Genomic DNA, 26,657 nt, shown 5'->3' with positions numbered 1-26,657 from the left:
AGCCTGGGGCCAGACCTATGTGTTCAGCCATAATTTGGGAGAAGCCCCAAGTGGTTCTCTGCTGCCAGTTCTCCAGCCTTGCCTCATCTTTAAGGAGGTAAGGCAAGTGACTAGCAGTGGGGAATATAAAGAGCGGGCTGGGCGTGTCGTGTCAGGTGTTGTAGGGGACCAGAGAGAGAAGTGGGCACAGCCAGTTGCAGAGGCCTAAAATACAGCTGCTTTTTCCTGCTCCAAAGCAGACTGTTTGCTGTGTCCCCTGTCCCTTGTCTCTCTGCACAGGAAGTAGCCTGTTTAGGGCAAAAGCGTTCCTTCTTATGTCAGAAAGAAGCATCCGGGGGCTCATCAACGTTTTGTACCCCAAACGTGCAACTGGGTGTTTGGTGACCATCGTACTTTGAATACCTGGGATTCATTTGTCTCATTGCTTAAAACCAATTGCTTCTGGGTCTTAGAAGTAGGAAGAAAGGCTCTCTTGGGGGAGTGTGGCATGGTGCTGATCACCTCCTGTCATTCACACATGCAGGAGGGCAAGGGGAGAAAATCCGTAAAATATTGGCGTGCCACGAGGGATAGGTTTATGGATTTTCTTGACTGTTCACTTTTTGTGGTGATGAAAAGAGAAAAACTCAGGCATTATTTTCTAACAGCTGTGTGTCTTATCTCAATTAATTGCCTTTTACCATAACACACCATCATTAGACTCTATAAATCTTTTTCTATTTATTGTGTTTAAATGATAGGTGCTTTCCAATAAAATGACATCATTGGTCTGGAGAGTCACATTCATTTTATAACAAGTTTCTCTTCAATTCAGTTGATTTTAATTTTTTTCTTGGAATATTGTATAAATGTGGATCTTGACCATGGGCTGTTTCATGTCTAATGTGCTAGATTTCCCACACAAAGTAGTATTTGACCCTCAGTTTCTCTCATCGTGTAGGGTCGATATTCTTTTCTGATGAGTTTCTTCTGCTGATAGGGTTTTTTTTCCTGCCAGATCCCTTTATTGGCAGCCAGCCATTTTACAGGTGTTTGCACTTGTGTGGAAGGGCCTGTGCCCCCTCCTCCCAAATATACATTAGCTTTCTTAACATTTATTCTACACCGAGGGTGTGAAGGAAAGCATATGGCAGAAGAACAGTAAGGACCAATCTTTTGGGAACTCTGATGGTGTTGTCCATTGACCTGGGTTTTGCCCAAAAGGCAAAAAAAATAGTCTTGTTGAAATGCACACTTTACCACTTGGATTAAATGAATAGAAAATTTTCTTTGGCGGATATTGGATCTATCCAGAAGTGGAAAGGGAAGCCAAAGGTCTACAGAAGGCCATGTGGCTTGGAAAACTCCTAGTGTTATTCTCTCATTTGAATGACTGCTATGGATCCCATCCATGTACTTAAACCAATAATGGGGCCAAATGAGGGGGGGACCTATGCAAAGGAAGTCCCATGTCCTTAGGTCAATGATGGGACCAAATGAGGGAGTACCTATGAAAGGCTTAAACGGAAGTCGTGTTGTTCTTTTTCACGACTTACAAAGATGCCCTTTTGCAACGGTGTTACCCTGTAGCCTGGCTCTGCCACTCTTTCCAGTGAGCCACTGCTCTGCTGACTAGCTCACTTGGGTAATGCAAATGAGCATGTTACATATGTATAGCAGTCCTAAAGTTCTTTATTCCACCCCTCTTTGTAATCAGTCAAGGCCTAAGTATATTATAAAGTATATTCTCCTCATTAAAACAGTAGTGGAAGCTCACAAAGGGAAATTGTTAATATGTGTTCCAGCTTGTCATTTCTGCCTGTGTGAATAAAGAAGATAACCGTTCCTTTGGGAAACTATTTCGGGAATTGAGCAACAGATATGCTAGCCAGAGAATTCTCTTAACTGTAATTTTCCTTTTTGTGTGTACTCAAAAATAACATCCTGATGGGCCCCTCAGTGCCTCTGCACATACAGAGCACGATTGCCACAGCCCAGGTGGTGCTAATATGGGACAATCCCCCGGGCACATGTCGCCAAGAGTTGTACAGCTTGTTCAGTGTCTTCGTCCATATGGCAATCTGTCCCATTCACAGAAAGGCATCAGGGCTGTGCGTGGTGGGTACTGGGGTCAGTGTAGTGTGAAGAGAAGGCTTCCACTCACAGCAGCCTCTGTGGCACAGTTTGTTTTATGGTACATCTGAGTTATAATGTACACACACACTCAACTAAGAAATTCCAGAACAGCCTTGCTGGTTTCCTGCCCCCACCCCCTTCATTTTCAGAAGCAAATGGTTAACTCAGCAGGTATAATTCAGGTGCATGAAACATACCTGGTTTATAGAAAGTCTGTTCAAAAAAACACACACACACACATAGACCTTTCTGGGTGGTTGTTCGTGGATTAACTCAACTCGAAGGGTGCATGTCTGTACTCGAATTCTTCTATAAACTCTGTGGCTTTCGTTCATTCTTTCTTTTGTTTTGTTTTTTTTTTTTTGCATTTTCCGTTGTGAAAACTATTTTTATTGTACAGTTTGGATTCATGGGCCAGTTTTTTTGGTTTTTAAGTCTTAAAATTAAAAAAGGGAAAGGGAGAAGAAAACCATTATCAGTCTCAGAAATCTGAGAGTAAAACATTCCCTGGAGGTGTGAGAACTGAAAAGGGAGAATGAAGAAAACAGAGATGTCCCAGTGAATAACGTGAAAAAATAGGGACATTTTAAAAAACACTTTGGAAAATTTACCAGAAGGCAAAGCCTTCTCCATTTATAGACTCAAATGTTGTTCTGCTTTTGTGTAACTGTTTGTATTCTTGTTTGGTAAACAAACAGACCCCATAGCAACTGTAGCTGATGATATTTATACTACCTGTAAGACTTCTCTAAACAAATAGACACACTTTTATGACCTTCAAATTTCATTCCTTTTATAGTCCAAGGAAGTCAGTCTAATGGCAAGTTGATCTTTCTTTCTTTCCTTTTTTTTGATATTTGGAGGTCTATCTTTGAATGATATTTCTTATGTGTGTATTTTGCATCTTGGCCGTGAATATTGAAAGAGTTTGAAGGTGTATTATGGCAGAAGGAAAGAAAAACCTAAAGTATTTGTGTAAATGATGTGGTATTTGCTTTCAAGAGGGGCCGTTTTAGTCGTCTGATGGAATTTCAGCTTACACATCCGAAAGGGTAACACTCCACTGAAATTATTACTAGGGACCTTAGAATTGGCCAGGCATCTATGGCTATGTCTCTACTTTTTACATCTGAAATATTGATGGAAATATTCTGGTACATATGAGCCCCTATATTCAACTTACATTTTTCCATATGAGTCATTTTTACGACAAGAACAAGATGTCTCGTGTTAAAGATCAGTGTGAAAAATAAATGGCAGTTTACTTTAATTAGAAAAAAAAATTGACACCAAGAGCTGGAATAATCCAGTGGTGTTTGAATAAATTAGAGGATTGTACAGCAGAAATAAAAAGAAACTTAAGGAGAAATGGGAAATTGTCCAGAGTTCAATAAAAATGTATTCCTAAGTGGGAAGGAAGTCACTGGACAGTACTAACGTGTATCCATTCATTCCACGAAACTTACCAAGCTCTAACCACATGCCAAGTGTCCCAGGCTCTGGGGGCTACAGCCCTGAGCTTGACAAAGTCTGTTCTCATGGAGCTGACATTGCAGTAGAAGAGAAATAGAACAAACAAATAATTATATAATAAAAAGAGATAGAATTAAGTTCTGAGAAAAAAAATAAAGCAGGGATGGAGAAGAGTGGGGCTAAGGTTACTATTTGGATAAATTGGTCTGGCAAAGCCTCTCTGAAGAAGTGACCCTTGAACAGACGTGAAGAAATGAGGAAAGAGCTCTCTAGGCTGAGAGCACAGCAAAAGCAAAGGCCCTGAGGCAGGGGCAGAAAGAGAACTTGTTTTGCTGGGTCATGGCCGGTACCTCATTTAGTGTGGGAGCAGCTGTGTTGTTTAGTGATTATGAGTGTGGGCTCTGAAGCCGGACTGCCTGCATTCCAATACCGGCTGCCCACTTAAGTTACTTAATCTCAGTGTGCCTCAGTTTTCCATCTGTGAAATAGGTATGATACTAGGCCTTGCCTCATAGATACCCTGTGAGGATTAAATGAGTTGATATACATTTTAGTCTCTGGCACATAGTATGTGCACAATAAATATTAACAATTATTGTTAATTATTATTAAAGTCATTTATTCATTCAAATACATTTATTATATACTAACTATATAGGTTCTGGGAATTAAAAGATGACTATAATATAGTTCTTCCCCTTTAGAGGCTCATAGTCTAATCAGAGAGACAAATATGGAAACAGATTTTTGCAACACAGTATAATTAAGTGCAATGATATGAATAAATACAAAATGTGATAGAGTGTACCATTTGTTAAAAATGAGCACTACTAGACTATCACAGTGTATTTCTACCCCCCGTATGCATCAGGTGAGGTTTTTTTTTTTTTTTTTTAAAACACAGTGAGCTCCATGAAGGAAGGTTCCATGTCTCTTGTTGATTGCTACATCCTGATTATCTAGCTCAGCCAGCTGGGGAGGCAGTAGGTGCTAAATTGCATTGCAGAGACTAGATGAAATGTTCAGAAGAAGGTGAACTAATGAGACATTACAGATCAAGAACCCATTAAGAGTAGTTATATATTTGCAACCCTTTGGCCCCAGGTGCTGTAGAAGTAGCTGGTTAGCCTTTGTTGATACTTATAGATGCTCCAAACAAGAAGGAAATTTGGGTTTCTGGTAAGAACAATTCTCAATCTTCAGTTTGCATCAGAATCTTCTGGAGGACTGGCTGAACTACAAACTGCTGGACCCCAGCGCTAGTGTTTCTGATTCATTAAGTTGGGGTGTGGCCTAAAGATTCGCATCTCTGGGAAGTACCCAGGGGCCCTACTTTGAGAACCACTGCTCTGGCACACCCAACTGCTGTCCTTCTGCTGTGTCATTCTTCCCTTCTACTATTCAAAGTGACAGAGAAGCAATCTGGATTACTATTATTTACTGTTAGTTAGGACAATCTGTGGCCAGTGCCAAGACTCATCATTTCAAAGAGAAAAATTCTTAAGAGTATGACCCGATATAAACTATTTTATGGAACAGAATTCCTTTTAAAAAATCCCTAATGTTGACCTTTAAATCATTGGAAGTACTCTGGTTTTGTCTTTCTGATTTCCTTTTTTTTTAATGCCTGAAAATGCTTTTTGTGTTTCATTAATGCCTACTATCGTTCTGTTCCTTGTAGCAGTGGAGCTCCTACTGATATTTTAAGGCCCAGATGAAATATTACAGAATTTTATGTTCCAGCCATTTGTTCAGTTCTCTCTCTCTCTCCAACTGGAGAATTGGGCAGAGCTCTTTCAGAGAGGGTGAGAACTTAGTTACAGTCTCTGTCAATGACCTCCAAATGTATTTAATATTCACCCCATCAATACTAACAATTTTGAATATGTACCCCTACTAAGTATACTTTTAATTAATTATATACATATCTAATATTTTACCTATGTTATAAAAATTAGAGACTAAGACATATGCACACATTTGTGTATTCTTACAAAGGTTCTAATGTTATCTAAACACATGCATACAGAAATTTTAATATTATCTCACCACCCATCCGCAGATCTTCTTATGAATGCCAGTTTACAGACTCTGATCTAGCAACCCAACACAATGCTGTCACAAAGTAGGTGTTTAATAAAACATGCTGAATTAAGGGTAGAGAAGAGTTTAATCCAGTGAACATTAATGAACCATCTTGTACTACAGAGAAATAAAAGTAATTACATGAAGTAGGAAGTAATTCTAAGGGAACGTAAAGGCAAGTGCCTAATGGTGTTGAGCCGTTTTGTATCTTTAACTCACTCGTCCCTTCATCTCCTGCTTTCTCATCTGGCCCTCACCCTTCAGTTACATGATTCTTCTGGTTCTGGGGTGCAACTGTGCTGACTTTCATAGAGTATCGGGGACGGGGATTAAACAGGAAGAATTGATATTGGAACTTTTATTTACGCTCTTTGGTTTTCTGAGTATTGTTGGTTCCTCTAACATATGGACAAGGTTCCACATAGACCTTGTGACTCACCAGTGCAAACACACTTGCACTGACATAATGAGAATGCCTGCCTAATGGTGTTAATAATTTTTGGATTAGTAGTCCCTATGTCTGTATTGACACAGTTGCTCACAGCCACTCTTTGGAAAGCATTCTGTTTTCTTAACAAGATCCCAGTGTTAATGCTGCCAGTGGTAAACTCTCCCTTATAAACTCAGAATAGCCCTTTTTGGTGGCAAAAACAAAAGCTGGACTTCTGCCTCCTCTTGTTCTTTTCCTTTATTTATTCCTTTACTCGTCACCATGCAAACATAGGCTTTTTCTGCCTTTGTCATCGCCTGCTCTGTGTTTGTGATTGACTGATCGGAACACAGCAACCAGCCTCAGATCCTCACGCTCTCATTCTCTCCTCCATTGTCCTCCTGTGCCACATACTCCTGGCGTCTGGGAATCAGGGTGGTATGTTTTGCCCAGTGTAGCTAAAAAGGGAGATGGGGCAGATTGGTGATGTGGATGGTAAAGAAAGTAGCTGCCAAGCTTATGACCTGTCGTGGCACCCAGCCTCGGGTTCTTACCATTGGAAAAGCAGCCAATTACTAGTCGCATCTACAGGCTACATGAGATGTTCCTAGATCCTGAATGATAGGTTCTAGTCCTAGAAGCGCTGCACTGTGCTGTTGTGGCCTTTGTAGGTCTTTATCCCATAAGTCCCGGATGACCCTGAGGCTCTTCCTTCCCCATTGAAAATTCAAATTACAGTGTGTCTTCAGAGACTTGCCACCGGTTTGTTGTCGACATAAGAAGTTAATCCAGCTGCAGACTAGATCTCCTTGAGGATCTTCATGAGCTTTTGTTTTCCCAAACTTTAGTCATTTGAATATGTGTCCCATTGTCATGAGGTTTGCCATATCTGCTTATATTATTACTTATATTATTTTCTTTAAATTGAGTCATTTTTTAATTTAAGTAAAATAAGCCTCATCCTAAGAAATGATATCTGTGAAATCAGAGGTTGGAGATACTAGATATATTTTTGTCTAATACGAATTAAAATAAATCTGCCAGTTTTTGAAGATATGCATTCTTGCTCCTCTTGATGCTGTGTGGGCCACCGTTGAGTGCATGGATGTCACATATTGGAATATTTTTGTAGGATTCCCTTTTTGCCAAGGAGAAGGGCCTTGACTGAACATGCTACTATGCCAAGTGGATTGAAACCATGCTTTCATGGTATACCCTGGTTTCCTAAAAAAGCCCAAAACTATCACTTTTCTTCCTAAAACATTAATTCAAGATCCTGCTTATTCACATACACATCCTCTACTTGCAGGTTAGGTACCCTTCCACCCAGGCTTAGAGGATTCCTAAGGCAGACCTCGAGTTTGGGAACTGTGAAGTTTTGAGTTGTTGTCAAACCCCCTGACTCAACAGTTTACACCAGGGTTTTCCTGATCAATATGATACCTGGCAAACATTATTCACTGACCAAATCACTCAACAGATCTGTGCGAATGTAAGGTTGATGTTTGTTAAACAGAAACAGGAAATTACTTTGTCCTTGTGCTAACTTCCTTCAGTCTTACCTCTTTTATATTTAAAAAAAAAAAAAGCCTCGCATATAATTCTTAAATAACTTTGTGCCAGTGAGAGTTTTTATGAGTTTGCAAGTATTGCCTGCTGAGGTTGACCAGTGCCTCCCCTTTCCATATTTATCCACTTCCAACTTGCATTTCAATCCACAATTAATAGAGAGGGCTTTTTCACGAGTGTTTCTTTAAGCACAATCGTTTTTGGGTCAGATACAGAACAGAAAACAAGATCGTTAGTGCTTGATGTTGTAGTCCCTGGCGCAACACTGTTGGCATCATCCAGGAGCTTGTTAGCTGTGCATAGTCTTGGGCCCCACCCCAGAACTACTAAGTCAGAATCTGCATATTAAAAAGCTCTCCAGGGGATTTATACACTTAATAAAATTTGAGAAGCATTACTCTAGGCAGAGCGATGTAGAAAGGAAGATTGTGTGTGTTTTTACCCGTAGACACGATTATAATCCTTTGGGCCTAGTCAACAATCTTTGAGTCATTCTCCTGCCATCTTCAATTTTTGCCATATCTGCATATACCTATTACTACTTTTTACTTACTATTTTACTTACAATTGACTAACTTAGATAGGTTTCATAAAAAGTTACCACTGAGAAGTCACTAATCTGATATATTAGTCAAATTTTTTTTCTAGTACACATGAGCGTGAATCTGTAACTAAAAATGTTGGGGCATTTCTATATCACTCAGACTTACCCAACCCAACTCTTTAGTGGGCCCTGCCCTGAGGACCATTGCAGAAGGGTGACCCTGTATTTCATTCAACATAATTTGTAATTCAAAGAGAAAAAAAAAAACCCAGGATATAAATGGTTAATAGCTTGTATTTCAGATGTAAAGTTAGTTAAGGTAGCCCTCACATCTCCAGGCACAATATTGAGAGCAGATAATAACAATAATCTCCATCATTGTTTAAAAGCACAAATCTGGCCAGTTAATAGACTAATTCACAGTCACTCCAATTGCAAGTTTTACTCATGAATATCATATCACAAGGGAATGTGAAATCCTCTAATTAAACATGATTTGAAAAGCAGCAGAAAATTGAGATGACGAGCGTTCTGGGGAAGGAGAGTCAAGGATTCACTGCATGAGAGAGGGAAAGAGAGAGAAGGGTGTGTGTGTGTGTTCCAGTTTGTAGAGAACTCCATCTTTCGTCACTCTAGACTAGGCCTTTAATAGGCTTTAGTAAAACACCCTTCTCTTTGCAGTAAGATTATAGAACTGGCTGCCAACTTACTTTTGGAAAACTGGTTAATAAACACGTAGAATGGTGTATTTCTGTGATGAGTGAAAAGCAAAAATTAAGGCAGGATGCTAGAAATGCAGTGTCTAAAGCATCTCCCAACTCTTCAGTGTGAAATAAGAAGCCCATCTGCTTCTCGAAATGTTTTTGATGAAAGTTAAAGGAGAAAGGTCATTTTTACAAGGGTACCAGGAGAAAAAATGGCAGAGCTTGCATCATCATTTCCCCATCGGTTCCCACAATCATTTACACTTTTGTAGGCAGGTGTAAGACCTGTTCCCCCAGTACTACCCTATAACACATGAAGAAACTTGACCTGTCAATTTATTTTTCTGCAAGAGACTGGGATTTGACTTCTGGCTGATTTTGAGGAGATTTACGAAAAATATCAGAAATAAACTCTAAAATGGAAGAATGTGCTAGATATTTAAGTAATCATCCCTTTTGCTATTGTGGATCTACGTTGCTCTTCCTTATAAGGTCATCTGCGATCAGGTTCCAAAGGCAACTCACCTAGTTGGGTATCATTCAAGTTGACTCGTATTTATCACAAATATTTGATAAGAGAATCTGGATTCTAATTATATTTTATTTTCAGATATCACTTTATCACTAGAAATGAAATTCATATGGCCATGTTCAGCCTAAGAAATCCTTGACATTACTTAAATCTCACTGAAAGTAGGATATGGTAGCCACGTAGAAGGCAGGGATGTGTGATAGGAACTAAAAACCGTGTCAGTTGTCATTAAAGAATTAAACAAATAAAAGAAAAAGCTTTAAAATAGTAGTGGTTTCTGTTGTTATGATCATGATTTAGTGTAAGGCCCTTTTTATTAATAGATAGCCCTGGATCTGTGTATCAAGAGATCACCTTTCTGGAAACCTGATGTATCTGGAGTAGTTTCATGTTTTGGCTGGGAACAAGCAGCCCTTGCCCCCCAGCCGAAATCATAGGCTGTGCCGCATCTAAGAGAGGAAGATGCTGTGGCTGACACTGTGGTGGGGTGGACATAAAGAAGCATGTGCACGTGGACATGAGACCAGAGGATGAGAAAGAAGACAGACGAGAAGAGACTTGAGCCATAGGGAGGCACAGAGGGAGTTTGTCAGAGAACTTCACCGTTAGTATCCTGGGCGCCCATCTCGGGGCCCGCGTTCCGTTAATGTTGGCTGGCTGGATGAAAGGCCAAAACGTTGGGAAGGAGGAAGGTGGCCAGTGGGGAAGGTAGGGAGGCAGAACAGCTTCTGAGTCAAAGGAGGTGGGAAAGAGGATTAGTTGTGCTTTTTGGTGTGTGTCTTTGCAGCGGGTGGGGAATGGTTTAGAAGAGAAGAGCTTCCTCCTCCACAGCAGCAGGACTCCGTTACTCCTCACTGGAAGGCATAGATCTCATTCGTTCCTTGAACCAACAGTCATTAAGCACCTACTCCTTATTCATCTTTTTTTTTTGTCCCCCCCAAAGTGCCAGTAGATGGTTGTATGTCATAGCTGCACATCCTTCTAGTTGCTGTATGTGGGACGTGGCCTCAGCATGGCCTGACAAGTGGTGCATCGGTGCGCGCCTGGGATCCAAACCCGGGCCGCCAGTATCGGAGCGCGCGCACTTACCCACTAAGCCATGGGGCCGGCCCATACTCCTTATTCATCTGTCAATAACGAGATATGTCATCTGTGCCCACTCCCTATTCCGTCTGCATGTCTTTGGTGGAAGTTTGGTGGAGGTTTTACCACTGGGAGGAGCAACACAGGTCATCTTCTGTGATTCCCTTCGGTTTTCAAATGAGAAAATGGAGGGCAGGGCAGTTAAATGACTTGCAGTGTTCCTGGTTATTAGCACATCTTTAATGAGAAATGAGGTCTTCATTCACCTAGCTCCCAACCCTCCCCATGGAGACTGCTGGCCCTCAATAAAAGGTTAAGTCACACTCCATTTATATGATGAGCAGAGAGATCCGCAAAGCACATCCTGGAAAGATTTTTCAGCACACAAAGGATCAGTAGGGTCTGGTAAACAAAATTGCCCCTAGGCACTTATTCTTTGAAAAGTTTAGTTGTTAAGGTTTTACTTTTATTAAAAATTTATCTCTTTCTCCCCCATCAAACTTCAAAATTTATAATTTAATGTAATTTCAAAAGTTATTTTATAATATAAGTATAAATTCTTTTGAGGATAAGAGCAGTATATTGGGGAAAAGAAATCTAGCAAAAGTAAAGGAAAACAAATACTCCAAACCTTGCATTTATGTTTAATTGGCTTTTGGTAAAGGGACCAAGAAAATTCATTAGGATAGAATGATCTTTTCATCAAACAGTGCTGGGACAACATGCAAAAGAATGAAGTAGGACCCCTACCTCACATAATATACAAAAATTAACCCAAAATGGATTAAATGTGAGGGCTAAAGCTCCTAGAAGAAAACGTAGGAAACATAAATCTTCGTTACTTTGAATTAGTAGTTTCTTAGATGTGGCACTAAAAGCACAAGGAACCAAAGAAAAAAGATAGATAAGTTGACTTGATCAAAATTGAAAACTTTCTTGTGCTTCAGAGTACACCATCAAGAAACTGAAAAGATAGTCCGCAAAATGGGAATAAATATTTGCAAATCATATACCTCATAGTGGACTTGCATGCAGAAACTATATATATTAAAAATACTTTTGCAGCTCAACAATAAAAAGATAACCCAATTTTTAAAAATGGGCAAGGATCTGAAGAGACGTCTTTCTAAAGGAGATATATAAATGGCCAAGAAGCACGTGAAAAGATGCTCAATGTCATTAATCACCAAGTAAAGACAAATCAAAAGCACAAAAAGGTACCACTTTACATGCACCCGGATGGCTAAAATAAAGACATAACAACAAGTGTTGGCAAGGATGTGGAGAAATTAGAACCCTTAAACAATGCTGGTGAGAATATAAAGTAGTACAGCTGCTTTGAAAAATAGTCTGGCCCTTCCTCAAAATGTTAACCATAGAATGACCCAACAATTCTACTCCTAGATACATACCCCAAATAATTGAAAACATACACTCAAACAAGTACATGTACATGTATTTTCATATCAGCACTATTCACAAAAGCCAAAATGTGGAAACAGCCCAAATGTTCATCAACAGATGAATGGATAAACAAAATGTATTATATACATAGAAACAGAATAGTATTCAACCATAAAAAAAGAAATGAAGGGTCCCGCCCGTGCGTAGTGGTTAAATTCTTGTGCTCTGCTTCTGCGGCATGGGGTTTGCAGGTTCGGATCCCAGGCGTGGACCTACGCACCATTTATCAAGCTGTGCTGTGACGGTGTCCCACATAAAATAGAGGAAGATGGGCACAGATGTTAGCTCAGAGCCATTCTTTCTCAGCAAAAAGAGGAGGATTGGCAACAGCTGTTAGCTCAGGGCTAATCTTCCACACAAACAAAAAAAGAAAGAAAGAAAGAAATGAAGCACTGATACATGCTACAATGTGGATGACCCTCCAAAACATTATGCTCACTGAAAGAAGCCAGACACAAAAGACCACATATTGTATGATTCCATTTATATGAAATGTCCACAATAGGCAAATCTCTAGAAACAGAAAGTCATTAGTGGTTGGCAGGAGCTGGGAATTGGGAAGAAATGAGGAGTGACTGCTAATGGATGCAGGATTCTTTTTGGTGTGATAAAAATGTTCTAAAATTATATCATGGTGATGGTTTCACAACCCTGTGAATATATTCAAAACCATTGAATTATACACTTTAAATGAATGAATTGTATGGTATCTGAATTATACCTCAATAAAACTTAAAAAAGAAAAATATATTTCGTAATTTTGAGTGATTGGAGAATGACCAAGAGTCTTTTTTTTGTGTGTGTGTGAGGAAGATCAGCCCTGAGCTAACATCCATGCTAATCCTCCTCTTTTTGCTGAGGAAGACTGGCTCTGAGCTAACATCTATTGCCAATCCTCCTCTTTTTTCCTCCCCGAAGCCCCAGTAGATAGTTGTGTGTCATAGTTGCACGTCCTTCTAGTTGCTGTATGTGGGAGGCAGCCTCAGCATGGCCGGAGAAGCGGTGCGTTGGTGCGCGCCCGGGATCCGAACTCGGGCCGCCAGTAGCAGAATGCACACACTTAAACGCTAAGCCACGGGGCCAGCCCGTGAATGACCAAGAGTCTTAAATAACTTAATTCAGAGAACAACATGCAAGTGAAATAAAATACAATTTCTAATTTTGGGTTGATTTTTTTGGGGGGGGAGGTGGGGGAGAAGGTATAAACCCTAATGGGCACAGATGCAGCCTTTTGTTACAGATGAATCAGAAATTTAGAGAGGAAGAAAACAGAGAGAGGATACATTTGGAAAAGGGAAAAAACAAATTGGAGGAGACTTAGAAGACTGACGAGAGCTTGGGTCAGAGCACAGGAAAAGCCGAGAATGTGCCTTCAGGAGAAAGGAACGTTGGCATTGACGTTGGCAGGAAATGTCTTAGGGTATAGTGAGGTCTCTATTCTTTTCATCTCCTTCAAAGATGATTCTCCTCTTGGTCACCACAGGGAAAATTAGCTTACAAGACTCATAGTGTAAGGACCACTGAAGACTGCATGCTGGAAAGAAGTTGTTCTTAGTTTTAGCAGGTGAATTTAATGAATCTAGTTTCCGGTTTTGGTGAAGCAGTGAACTTGGGAAAGTAATAGTGAATAGTTACCATTGAAGAACCATAACTATCATATAAAATCTTCTCAAAGGCTGAAGTCAGTGTTGAAGTTAAGGCTCTGGCCGCTATACTTGGATATAAAAAAGAATAAACAGAAAAAATTCTTAAATAAATCTCATTGAGAGTGACACCCATTACACCATCCTGAATATACACTGTATTTAATATCATGTAATGTCAGGGATTGTTATTACATATTTATGTAACTTATTTATGTAACATTATTACATATTACATATTTATATGTAACTATACTTCTCAAAGCAAGTTGGTTCTTTCTAATCTGAAATGCTATCACTATTCTTGTGTTAAAAATATATTTAATTTTTACATATAAAGGATTATCAAGAGAAATTTAAATCAATTGGCTTTTTTCCATTGCATACTATTTGTATTTCATATATTCAGAATAAAATTAAATAATAGAAAGTGTCAAAACGCTGTTTTCTCAAGTGGCTTGGCATCATTCTGGTCCTTAACTTCAAGAAAAAAAAAGGCAAACACTAACTGAGTGTATATCCACATAGAAATTAAATAGAATAATATTATTTACTGTCTGTTCATTCATGAATCCATCTAACATTTGCTGAGCCCATGTTCTGTGTGAGATACTGAGAATGTAGAGATGAATTAGACACGATCCCTGCCCCTAGGAGTTTTCATCCTGGGAGTTTATAGTAAAAATTACTTCATTAAACAATTGACCCTAAATTTTTAAAAATTTAATTTGGGGGCAAACATGTTCAAATCCCTTCAAAATCAAATACATCTTTATTCATCACTGACCTTGGCAGCTGTTCGGAAGTCATACTTCTCACATTGGTGAGTTACGCTTCAACAGTTTATTTAAGTGATTAGGTTCACAGGCTTTATCTGCTCATCAGATGCTCAGATCATCATTTTTTCACCATGTTTCGTGCTGTAAATGTAATTCTAAATGAATTCAAGTTAAAAAATTCTTGTACTCATTTTTTTATTTCCCTTCTTGTCCCTTTTTGGCAAGTCCCAAAAGGCAGTAAGAATATAAATGCTTGTTCTACTTTTCTGATGAAACAGAAAAGCTCCCATTCAGAGGTCCAGCTGGTGGTATCTGATGGTGCTTCATACAGAATGACTCAAAGGCCAGAAGTGAGACTCAGCCACACATGCAGTGAGTGTGTGGCATTCGCTATGCCACCATCAGAGCAAATGGCAGTCTGAAAATCGAGTCCTGCAAAGCACTTGATTTTGTGTGTATATGTATATATGAAAAATTAACAATTACACAGCAAAAGAATTCCTACAACACACAAAATAAAAACTTCAAAAGATGTAAAAAACGATGTGGTAAAAATTCAGTTTCCCTGCCATCCATGACTCCCATAATTTTTACAGTATCTTATATGTCTTTCCAGAGAGATTCTGTTAGGGCACCACTGCCAGTCTATTCCTTTTCCTTCCGAAGCCAAATGCTTTATTTCAGACAATTCTATACTTAAAAGTATCCAATTATATATTAAATATGAAAAGCAAGTGACAGTAGTATGTAAAGTATGTGTCCATATTTGTAAACTAGTAATACGTTAGAAGAAAAGTGCAGCTCGGTAAGGTACCGGAGTGTTAGCAGTGTCATCTAGGGTGGGGTTATTAAGTGTGGGGTGGGAGTGGAGTAGAGCGGGGAGTAGATTTTCCTCAGTAGCCAACTCAGTGTCATATGAACTTTTTAAAATAAGAGCGTATAATCTTTTCATAATAAAAAATATGGTTTTAACATAGAGACACATTTTCAGGAGGTCTTCTGAGTGTGTAAATATGTGTGCGTGTGAGGGGAGTTTGAGTTTCTCTAGACTTAGGTGTAACAGATGTCCTTCTAAGGCATCAGTGAGTTCTCACCTGTCCTTACTTTGAAATAAGGATACCAAGTTGAGCTAAAAAATAAATTCTTAAAGGAGAGTGGTTTTTATTCAGGTCATGGAGCCTTCACAGATAAGTTAACCAAAAAACAGAGGGGTGTGGGGGAAAATGGCAAACATGTTAAGTCATGTACATTTTATTTCTAGTCATAAATTCCTCTAGTGAACGCACATTTTCTTTCATACTGTTATTTTCAGAACACTCAGCTTAACCCAAGAAGCACAGTAGAGCAACCATTTGCAATTTTTAACTAGTGATATTAATTTTATATCCTAACTAGTTGAGACTCCTTGTTTCCAACTTAAAGAATCACACAAAATATGTATAATGGCTGAGAATATACTCAGCATGTAGCATTTCTCAAGAGCAATTTAATAGAGTATTCATAATGAATTTTAAAACTTTGTACTCATTAATTGAGTGATTCCATTTCTCTGAATATATCTTCTGGTCAAAATCAGTTATATACTGGGGTGTTTAGTTTGGTAAATTTTATTTGTAACATTCATAAATATAGGAAACATGGAGGGAATCGCAATGTCCAAAATAGAGGATTGGTGAGATAAATTTTGGCATGTAACTAGAGCTAAGGTGGTATATGAGGGACTGCTACGTGTCAGTAAATAAGATTTTTGAAGATTAGTTGATAACAGGAGAAATTATTTACAAAATGATGTTAAATATGAAAGAATGATATAAATCCTCATGCCTTGGTTTGTCAAAAATGTGTGTGTGTGTATTTGAGAGTAATTTTTTTCTTTTTAATATTTTTCAAGTTTTCTACAACAAATATATTAACTTTTAACATGAAAATAATTTAAATAATCTTAATAAAATTGATAGAAAATATTACGGTTAGTTTTTTTTGTTGTTGTTTTTAGCTGTTGGTAGGAACAATTTTCTTTTTAAATGATTTCCTTCCCTCAGAATATCTGAGATTCTAGTCCTTAGAAGGATTCTTTAATTTCAAATATTGTCAGTAATTTTTAAAATTTTTTTGGATCATATCTATTTTTTCCAGTTTTACTGAGATATAATTGACATACAGCATTGTATCAGTTGTACAGCATTGATTTGACTTACATACGTTGCGATGTGATTACCATAATGTTTAACTTCCATCATCTTATATAGTCATATCTATTTTATTCTTTAAAAAAATCTAAAGATGAAGATGGATAGGTATAAGATACATGCATCTTTCCTTCAATCCAATGGAATTTTACCCTCTTAACTGCTTAGAGAATATCCTTTATCATTGGGCTTTATAAACCTCACTATAGCTACCTTATTTCACGTGTGTTATTCTTTTCTCCCACGAGGGGCACCTTTTCAGTGCTTTCATAAGTTAGATTTGTGAAATTTTTTTTTTTTTTTTTGGTTTCCAGATTTATTTTCTGTTTGAAGACAAAATAGTTTGTCATTATTTTCACATTATATTAGATTTCCAGCAAAATCATTAAAAAGCCATAGGGAGACCAGTTGATCTTTGATAAGGTCTTGTTCTGTGTGTATGTGTGTTTACTGTTAATGATCCTTAGTTTAAATGTTCATAATATACTCACTGTGGATTAATTATAAGTCAGGAACAAGTGGCATTTGTGTATGTCTGCTCTATGAATGTGAATCAGTAAAATATATGAATACGCTTCCTAGTGGTAATATAAAATACAGGCCCCTCGTGTGTGTGTGTGTGTAATCATAATTCACTGTGCTTGAAGTTCAAAGTCAGGCAGAAGCAGTGGAGTAAGTTGCAAAATACCCCGTTCCTTGAAGAGAATGTGCTTGAGTACAAAACAGGACTCTCAACGTTAGTTTTACATTTCTATGTGATGGAATCTAAGGTTATGGAAACGAAACGACTGTAAAAATAATTTGTCTGAAAGAAGTCTGGATGCAGAAATCTAATAGAGAAAATATTTGAGAATATGGTTCATCAGTGAGTGCAACAGATACACTTCCCCAAGCACCACATGGCGCGGATCAAAGCATCCCATGACTTGGATCCGTGTGGCCAAATCATTACGTATTGATTGGAACCCCACTGGAGGATTAACCCCTTCGTGTTCATGCCAAGTGTTCTCTCACTCTTGCTGTCAGTGATTTTAGGGATATAATCTTCCTGCCACTAGTACCTTTTTTTTTTTTTTTTAAGCTAATCATCTACTTGGATATATTTGTCTTTCAAAATTATTTTATTATTCTTAAATTATTTAATTGCACTATTCTTTGCCTGACAAAATTAACTTATGAGAAGATTGTACAGTTACGCGAAAGCAGTTTGTGGTGGAAGGGGGGAGGAAGAAATGTGTAACATTTTGGGTAGAAAACAGCAAGAGAAACTCAAAGATTTTGTAATTTTCATTATGTAGATTAAGTGATAAGTTCTAGCTTTTTAAAGCATCCTTCGCAGTTTGAGTAGAGAGCTTTGCTTCTAACAAAAGCCTGTCAAACATTTTTCATACTTGGTGGTACATGTCTAACATTGGACTGTTCCCACTTTGGAATTAACTCTTGCTTTTAAATAACGATGCAGAATTAATTAGTAAATTCCAGGGGGAAGGAAAGCACAGATTCCTTCATGTCCACATTTGGCCGGGTGGGCTCACTCCTCTTGCTTTTATGTCTGGTGGGATGGTTTTTGGCAGCAAATTCATTCTCTTGCCCTCTGTGTGTTTTCTTTCAGTTTGTCCCACGAGGAGCATTCCCATAGCCATCCTCTCTATGGACATGGCGTATGCAAGTGGCCAGGCTGTGAAGCAGTGTGCGAAGATTTCCAATCGTTTCTAAAGTAAGAATGATTTTATATTGCTTTCTTCTTTTACATAGCCATTACCTCCCACTGTTCATGCTTTTCCTCATAAAATGCCTTTTTGATGGAGGGTTTCACGCTACCATTTTGAGAGTGGACTCTAAATCACCAGGTCTAGCACACTGTCATAGGAATAGTTACAAAATCTATCGAGGCTTGCATTGCAAAGGGAAAAGATTTACGCCCAAGGGCAGTTTTGATACTCTTAGTAAGAGCCTGTGTTTACCTGTTTTTTTCAGAATGACTTCAGTGACTAAATAAAAATTCTCCCAATGTTAAACTTGAAATAATTAGTTTTCACTTTTATTCATGTCCCTACACATAACTAAATCAATGACATAACGCACTGACTCTAATTTTATAAAATTGATGTCAGTTACTGGCCAGTTGTAGCTTGGTCATTGGGCCTCTTATTTGTTTTTATATAAATGACTTAAAAAACTGAAGCAATAGATGCTGAGGAAATGCTACCAACTTAATTCTCATCTTTCTGTATTGGTGTTGACTTTTGTTCTGATTGTTGTCCTTATAGGGAGAAGGGAATAAGTTTACTTTCTGCAGTTCAAGTATGCCTAAAACTTGGGTTGTCCCATTTAAATCTCTAACACTGGTAAAGTCTCTCTGTAAGTGAATGATAGGTTAATCTTCTCACAGCTGAAGTGAAATGCTCCTGCACTACGTCTTAATATCTCCCTTACCTTAATGTTTCCCTGTAATTCCTCGTCCTTTAAAAATATTTAGGCTAGGGGCCAGCCCGGTGGCACAAGCAGTTAAGTGCTCGCACTCCGCTGCGGCGGCCTGGGGTTCACCGGTTTGGATCCCGGGCGCGCACCAACGCACTGCTTGGCAAGCCATGCTCTGGCAGCGTCCCATATAAAGTGGAGGAAGATGGACACAGATGTTAGCCCAGGGCAAGTCTTCCTCAGCAAAAAATAAAAAAAAAAAAAAAGGAGGAGGATTGGCAGATGTTAGCACAAGGCTGATCTCCTCACCAAAAAAACAAAATCTTTAAGCTAAATTGCCCTGCATTATTGACATCACATAAATATATTCATAATACCATTGAATCATTGATGTATGGACTGAATATAATATTACATTGTATTTAATATATTTATATATCATGCAACAAACAAACATAGGCACATATATCTCCAGTATATCTAGGTGCATGATGGTTTACACATCAGGTGTTGGGGGGGGCGCTTTCCCTCTGCTTTTCTCGCTCATTCAAGCCCCAGGAAATAGAGGCAGGCTGATTTACCGGCAGGTGTCTGGTTTGGTGCAGTCTTTATATTATTAGAACAGTCTCTATACCTATCTTTATGGACCTAGATACAAATATTGTAGTAAAGCCACCCTTAGAGATATATCTGGTGTTACCGGTAAGTGGTTTTGGTGAATATCATTTTTTGATTAATGAATGGAAGCCTGTGAATTTATTTCATAGCTACCCAGCTTTAATCTTTTACTTCGTGAATATTATGTGATCATTAAAAACTGAAGGTACTTATAATTTTTTAAAAAGAGATATCTAAAATTGTTTCTAAATATCAACAATCAAGAGCAGTGACACTTTATTTTAAAATAAGCAACAGTCCTTTACAATGATTATGATTCAAGTTAGTGCTATTGGGCTTTGTTCTCTTATAAATCACTCATTATAGAATCTTTATTTTGTTATTTCCTGATCATCTGCCTAATTGTTTTTAGATAATGAGAGAAAAAGATCTTGGCAGAAAACAGTTTTAGATTCTGATTTCACCTTCTGCACCAGTGGTAGCTTGGATAATTATCTTGATGCGAAGTTCACTCGTCTATAGAATGGCCGATAAACATCTGTAAATATGATTTATTTCTATATAGTCTCTAGAGCTGTAAAATTGGTATCAACATTCTCAGTGATGCATCAGTTTTAGAGTCGCAAGGGAAAAGGGCAATTTTCCAATTTTGACTCATTTAAAAAATTTTGTTAATAGCCTAAGTATTTCCACTCTAATCATAAGTCCATTTATCATGTGCTCTGACAATTAGATAATTTATAAGTAATCACAGCATACATATACACACATATATATAAAGCATATACATACATATATGTATATGCACATATACGGTCATGCATTGCTTAATGAAAGGGACAGGTTCTGAGAAATGCGTCATCAGGGGATTTTGCCAGTATGCGAACATCATAGAGTGTACTCGCACAAACCTGGGTGGTATAGCCTACTACATAGCTAGGTTATATGATACTAATCTTATAAGACCACCATCGTATATGTAGTCTGTCGTTGCTCGAAATGTCGTTATGCAGTGCATGACTGTGTGATTATATATGTGTGTGTCTGTGTGTATATATATTATTATTTTTTTTAAACATACCTCCACAAAGAGACAGCACACTTTCAAACCACATCTAGTACTAAAGAAAAGAATCTAAAGATCATTAGAATTGAGGCTTAGACTTGATTCCTATAAAAAAGCCCTTTTCTCTTCTAAGGACATTAGGAGTCTGCCTCTTGTATAAGAAACCGCCTATCGGTTATTGATTGTGGTTTTGCACACGACATGCCGTGTTCTCAGTTCATGTCTGCTCGGTGGAATTGGAATGCCTACTGTGAACCTGCAGCTGCTGCTTGTTTATTTCCTAGTGTTTATTTATTGACATATTTGTCAGAAGACTTTTGTTTGCAAGCTGTAGAAGTGCAACGTAAATTGGTTTAAGCCGAAAAAGGTCAGGGGGGTGGTGGATGAGGGATGACGGTTGGCTTTCTGTAACTAGGAAGTCCAGTGGTACAGCTGCCTTCAAGCATGGCTGGATCCAGGTGCTTAAGCAAGGTTATGGAGTATTGCTTCTTTGTCTGGTAGCTCTCTTTTCTTCTGTGCTGCCTTCATTCTTGGGCTTTTTCCAAGTGGATAAGAAGATGATAAATTTACATACCACAAGTTTATCAGTCCCAGAGTGCATCCCTTTTCCCTTAGTTCCAGAAGAAGTCCTGGACAGACTGTCATTGGCCCAAATTGAGTCATGTGTTCGAGCTTTGAGCCAATCCCAATGATGTAGCCAGGTCTGCATCACGTGCCCACCTTCAGAGCAGAAGGAGGTGTTGGCCCCACGTGAACCGCATGGGGGCTAGGGATGAGTGACTTAGTGCCCAAGAGTAAAAAGTAAGTACTGTAAACCAGCAAAGGGAGAGTAAATGCTGCATAAGAAAAAACCCTGTAGAACTCAGAGTTCTCTTGGTGCTTTCCTGAGTTACACGTTGATCGGCCGTGTGTGACAAATTCAGGGTTTTGATTTTCCTCTACAGCATGATTTTAGCTCTTGGAAATTCAGAGCTGTCTTGAGGTTTCTGGATCTTGCCCAACGTAGTGGAAAATAAGTTGGTCTTCTTGCAGATTCACATCTGCCACATCTCTTCGAGGTCTAACGGGTAATCACCTTGGCTTTAGTGAAACCAACCTTGCTTTCCACTGGACTGGACTGAAAGAGCTGCCGTACTGCTCGTGATTCAGACAAGCACCATGTGACCTCTGAGTGATGTCATCGTGGAGTCATTATTGGGAAGTGATGTCTCAAGCATTTCTTATCAAATTGCCAGATTTGTAGACTCTGCAAGCACCTCTCTCCTGGGCCCACTCTTCTCTTCCGTGGTTCCATTTTAGAGGTATTTTCTTACGGTTCAAGCAAGTTGATACCAGTGGTGCTTGGATTCTTCAAGGAACTCTTAGTCAACAAAAGGTAGCAGTGCTCTGACCTTGATTTAGGTGTTGCTTCACGGGTTTTTCTCACCTGTCTTCTAATCCCCTAATTTTACATTCCCCTACTAAGAGTTCATAATTAAATAGCTGGAACTGTGCATCAGGCACAATTCCAAGTGCTTTCCATATAGAATTTCATTTAATCCTCACAACCACCTTTTAGTGATAATATCGTAGTATTACTCTCAACCTACAGATAGGAAACAAAGGCACAGAGAGGTTAAGTGATTTCCCCAAGGTCGCACAGCTAATTAGAGGTGAGTCAAGATTCAAACCCAGGCAGTCTGGCTTCATAGTACTTGCTCTTAACTGCCACACAATACCGCCTGGTTAGAATGTGTGTATTTATTAACTGTGTGCTTTCTACTTAAGGCAGTAGGTATAAAGAAAGCTTTGAAGAAAGGCAGATTGGGTAGTGAAGCCACTTACAATGAGTGCGTTCTTTGAGCTTGTTACGCTGCATCTCTGACCCTCAGCATCAGCATGTGTAATTTGGGATGATACCTCTCGGGGTTGTTAGAATTAAAAGGTACATCGTGTAAAGTGCCTAGCCCGTAGTAGGTTCTCTTTAAAAATATTACTATATCTTTTCTTAACTACTTAAGTATATTTTTTAAAGAGGGATAACTTAAAATATCCACACATTTCTGACATACCTAGGGAAGGGGATGTGACTACGCAAAGCATTGGTGTGTCAACTTTGAAGAGATTGTTATTTAATATAATTTTTTAACCATAAATTTCTGATCAAAAGTCCCACAAAATTAAATGTGATCTTCGGGCAGGGATGGCAAACTTTTTCTGTAAAGGATCAGACAGTAAATACGTTAGGCTTTTGCAGGCCGTACAGTCTCTGTCACAACTACTCACCTCAGCCCTTGTAGCACAAAAGCAGCCAAGGGCTGGATGTAAGGAAAGGGCGTGGCTGGGACTCTTGGACCAGTTTGCTGACCTCTGACCTTGGGTAAAATTTTTGATGTCATGACGTTTTTTAGCTGAGAAACATTTTTTGCATTGCTAAATATTTTGCATTGCTATCCTGGGTTATTTTCGTTTGGCTTCACAGAGCCCTCATGTTTATTCATATTTGGGGAAAATATCCATGCATGTCTTACACGGTTACTTCATTCATCAGCCGCAGTTTTTATATTTACATGGGCGTGGGTGCTCCCACCTGGTTTTTAGGGTTGAGTGTGAGAGGGGAAAGTGACTTTACTTGGTAACTGTTTTCTGATCTTCTGTGGCTCAGGCTAGAAAGATGTAACTTTTAGAGAGGCCAACATCAGTTACTCAGGATAAAAATCCCATCTGACAATAAAATGCCACTGTTAACAGAGCGGGGTTCAGGGAAGGGAGGGCAGGACTCACAGGTCTAAAAATGAGGCATATTTTTTTCCCTCCTGAGGAAGAACTATCATAACTGTCGGTAAATCAAAACCAGAGATTTGGCTCTTTTCTGTGATCATTCTGCAGTGTTTGTTCCCAAGGTGAGGGATACCACAGGGCCCTTGATTTCAAAGATAAATACTGTACAAATAACCATCCTGTTGTCTTTCCCTCACAGCCAACAGAGGGACGCTTTATCAGAATCAGCAGATACCCAGTCTATTGTACACATTTATTTCCCTGTTCCTTCTCAAAACAAGTTGCAGTTTTAGTGTAGATTTTTTTTTTTAATCTATCAGCCGTGAGTTATCATGTGACTGTCGTATTTGTTGGAGTTAACTGATACCGGCAGGTGCTCCTACTAACTGAATGACATCCTCCAGCCCTGCGTTGCTTGGAATCCTCCATCGGCAGAAAAATAAAAACAAACCTGGTGCCATCCAGATAGGTGAAGCTCGGCACGTTCTTCCATCCTCTCCCTGCTTGCTTCAGTTTTTTTTCTTTTTAAACCAAGTTGAAGACACAATCTTTACCAGTAAAAACAAGAATTTATAATTCTTCCCTTTCTCTTTTTAAAAAAGGGCTCATATAATTCTTTGGCAAGGTAGGGAGTGGATTTGAAGGTTAAATCATGACCACATTTTCCTGTTTCCAACTTAGAATGTAAAATCAGACACAGACCCACAGTTTCCCAAATACCAGGTACTCATATGTGCTTGGGAAAAATGTTTCCATTTCCCCTAGTTTTTCTTTTAGATGATCACTTGTATAACATCCAATAAAAGTATAATTTGTATCCTTTCTTAGTATCCATTTGAAAGGAATTTTAGTTTTTTTTTTTTAGTTTTTATTTCTTGGTTATTTCTCGTGCAGAAAAGCACTATTCCAAACAGTCAAAACAGAAATTCCTTTGCGTGTTAGTCAGATGTATATTATTTATTAAAGCCAAAATAAATTTTGTATGTGCTCTAATAGAAGACATGGTGAGAAATGTTGAAAGAAAATGCCCAGAGGTGAAACTTTGACCCTTTCAGAAAGGTCAAGGGTTGTAGATAGTAGAGGACATTTCATTGTAATTTGCTTTTTAAAATTTTTTATGTGAATTTTGCTTCTAAAAACTGTGAAGAGTTTTATGTGAAAGAAACTACTAAGTGCGCTCTGTAATGTTTTCACAAGTGTTTTTATCATGGTAACATCTTGTTTACTTTAGTTCCCTGCCTAAAACTACTTGGAACATGTTAAGAAAACATTTCAAGAAAGCCTCGACAAAGAGGCTTTTGTTTAACAGCCACCGTGAGGCTGCAAGGATCACAAAGGTGTTAACTTTCAGCCCCTTAAGCACTTCCACATGAAATTCCAGCAACTATGTTTGTGGTTTTGGAAAAACAAAGTGTATGTTAAAGAAACCAGGTATATGCTAATACATGTCGAAGGAGGCCGGATATCATAAATTGTTTCAAACTCGTTTGTGACTCTCCTTTGCACGCCTGAATGTTCTGCAGTGAAATTACCTCTAGTTAGCGCAAGAGACTTGAGCACGTGTAGAAGGAATTGCCATCTATAATATAATGTGGGTGTATGCAAATTGAATTCCAGCCTCACAATTTAAATCTCAAGAACAGGGGGATGAAGTTTTCCCCCATCAGATCCCAGGTAACAAGTCTTTGAGTCTTACAAAACGAGCTTAATATTTTCGTGAATTTGACTTTTCCACTTATTGTGCATTTTTGAGTTGTTTTAGAAAAATAAAAATTGGGTGTTCCCAAAAAACATTTTTTCCCCTGAAGAAGTCTCTCCCTTCACCTTTCTGACATTGTTCAGGAGTTCAAGACCTTTCCAAGTACTCAGAGGTCAGAGTGGCCTAAATACCACAGTGCCCTCTAGTGATCTATAGAATATTAGATAGAAAAGTTTAGACAAGTTTGCCAAAGATAACAGGCTCAGTGCCACCACTTTGCTCAAAAAAAGCAAATAACATTTGAATGCATTTTTTTCAGCAAACAGATTTTAGTCAGAAATGCAAATGAAATTTAATTTTTTCTTGTAGGTTGTGAAAGCATTAGAAAAAATTTTTAATGTCTACTTATGCAATGAATTCTACATATAATTGCATACGTGTATATGGTGCATTGTGTCACTATAGATACATTGTTGTGTGTTCTTATGTTTTAAGAGCCATTAGTTAGCTTAGGTATTTCACGTGATCATTTCCGGCGTGTAATTAGAAGGCATTACTTAAGACAGGGATCATCTTTGCTCCATACTTTTATTGACGCTGTCTACCGTATTATGGCCATGTCTAAATGGTAAAATTTATTATTAGCAGTAGTGTCACAAAAGTCTGAGACAGCGATTTTCCTTTCAATAAAAGTAGTTAAAAACCTTTTAGAAAATCCATAATTTTGATTGCTGGTACTTCATAAATGTATAACTGGTACTTTTTAGCTGTCTCTTTAGGGAAAAATGAGTTTTATCACCTGCAGTACCTGGGTTAATGAAATTGTGTGTTGGAATTTAGCCAGGATGAAAGATGAGATCATTCTAAGACACTAATATTGGCAACAGGTCTCATAAAAAGCTCTGACTGTTGAGTGAAGTATCATTAGATTTTTTTAATTATTATTATTTTATTTAAATTGAGGGATTAAGTTAGTTGTCATTTTCAAAGTTTCCGTACTAGCAAGATTGTCGTTTGGCGTCACATTCAAAACCCAGTGACCTAAAAACCTGTACCCAGCCAAGAGAAACAGAGAAATGTCCATCAGTACCTAGGAGAAGAATTTCCTTGCTTCAAATTTCAACTCGAGTTCCTGTTCAGCCCTTTACAAATCACGACTCTCAGCTCAAATTTGAAATAATGCTGCCTTTTTCGCCGTGTTCCTCCTGTGTTTGATTGTTTGTGGATATTAGCTGTCCAGGAAATCCCATACTTACAGATATAAATCCAGAATGATCTTGTTTTTCCGCAGCCAGCCCAGGATGTATTAGACAGTTATGATGATTTGTTAATTTTTGTGACCTGTATTTATTTTATGTGTGCTGTATACTTTGAGGGTGGAATCAGCTGTTGAAATACTCTTGTCTCTCACACACAGAAAGGAAGCACTCTACTTTTTCTTTTCTGCTTTGGGTTTTCTTGCTTTATTTTTGGAAGGTTTTTT

The 26,657-nt window shown here is 38.4% G+C and overlaps 1 protein-coding gene across 20 annotated transcripts in view; it reads left to right on the top strand.

Annotated features, from left to right (window-relative positions):
* Positions 1 to 26,657, top strand: part of FOXP1 (forkhead box P1) — a 575,925-nt gene that overhangs the window by 500,792 nt on the left and 48,476 nt on the right. For all 20 annotated transcript variants that reach the window (XM_058562979.1, XM_058562935.1, XM_058562954.1 and 17 more), the window contains one exon: positions 18,223 to 18,327. In XM_058562979.1, the coding sequence (XP_058418962.1) occupies positions 18,223 to 18,327 (105 nt within the window). The remainder of the gene's footprint in view (positions 1 to 18,222; positions 18,328 to 26,657) is intronic.

Source organism: Diceros bicornis, chromosome 2 (assembly GCF_020826845.1).
Source record: "Diceros bicornis minor isolate mBicDic1 chromosome 2, mDicBic1.mat.cur, whole genome shotgun sequence".
In the NCBI taxonomy this organism is placed as follows: domain Eukaryota; kingdom Metazoa; phylum Chordata; class Mammalia; order Perissodactyla; family Rhinocerotidae; genus Diceros; species Diceros bicornis.
This window is presented reverse-complemented; position numbering and strand designations above follow the sequence as displayed.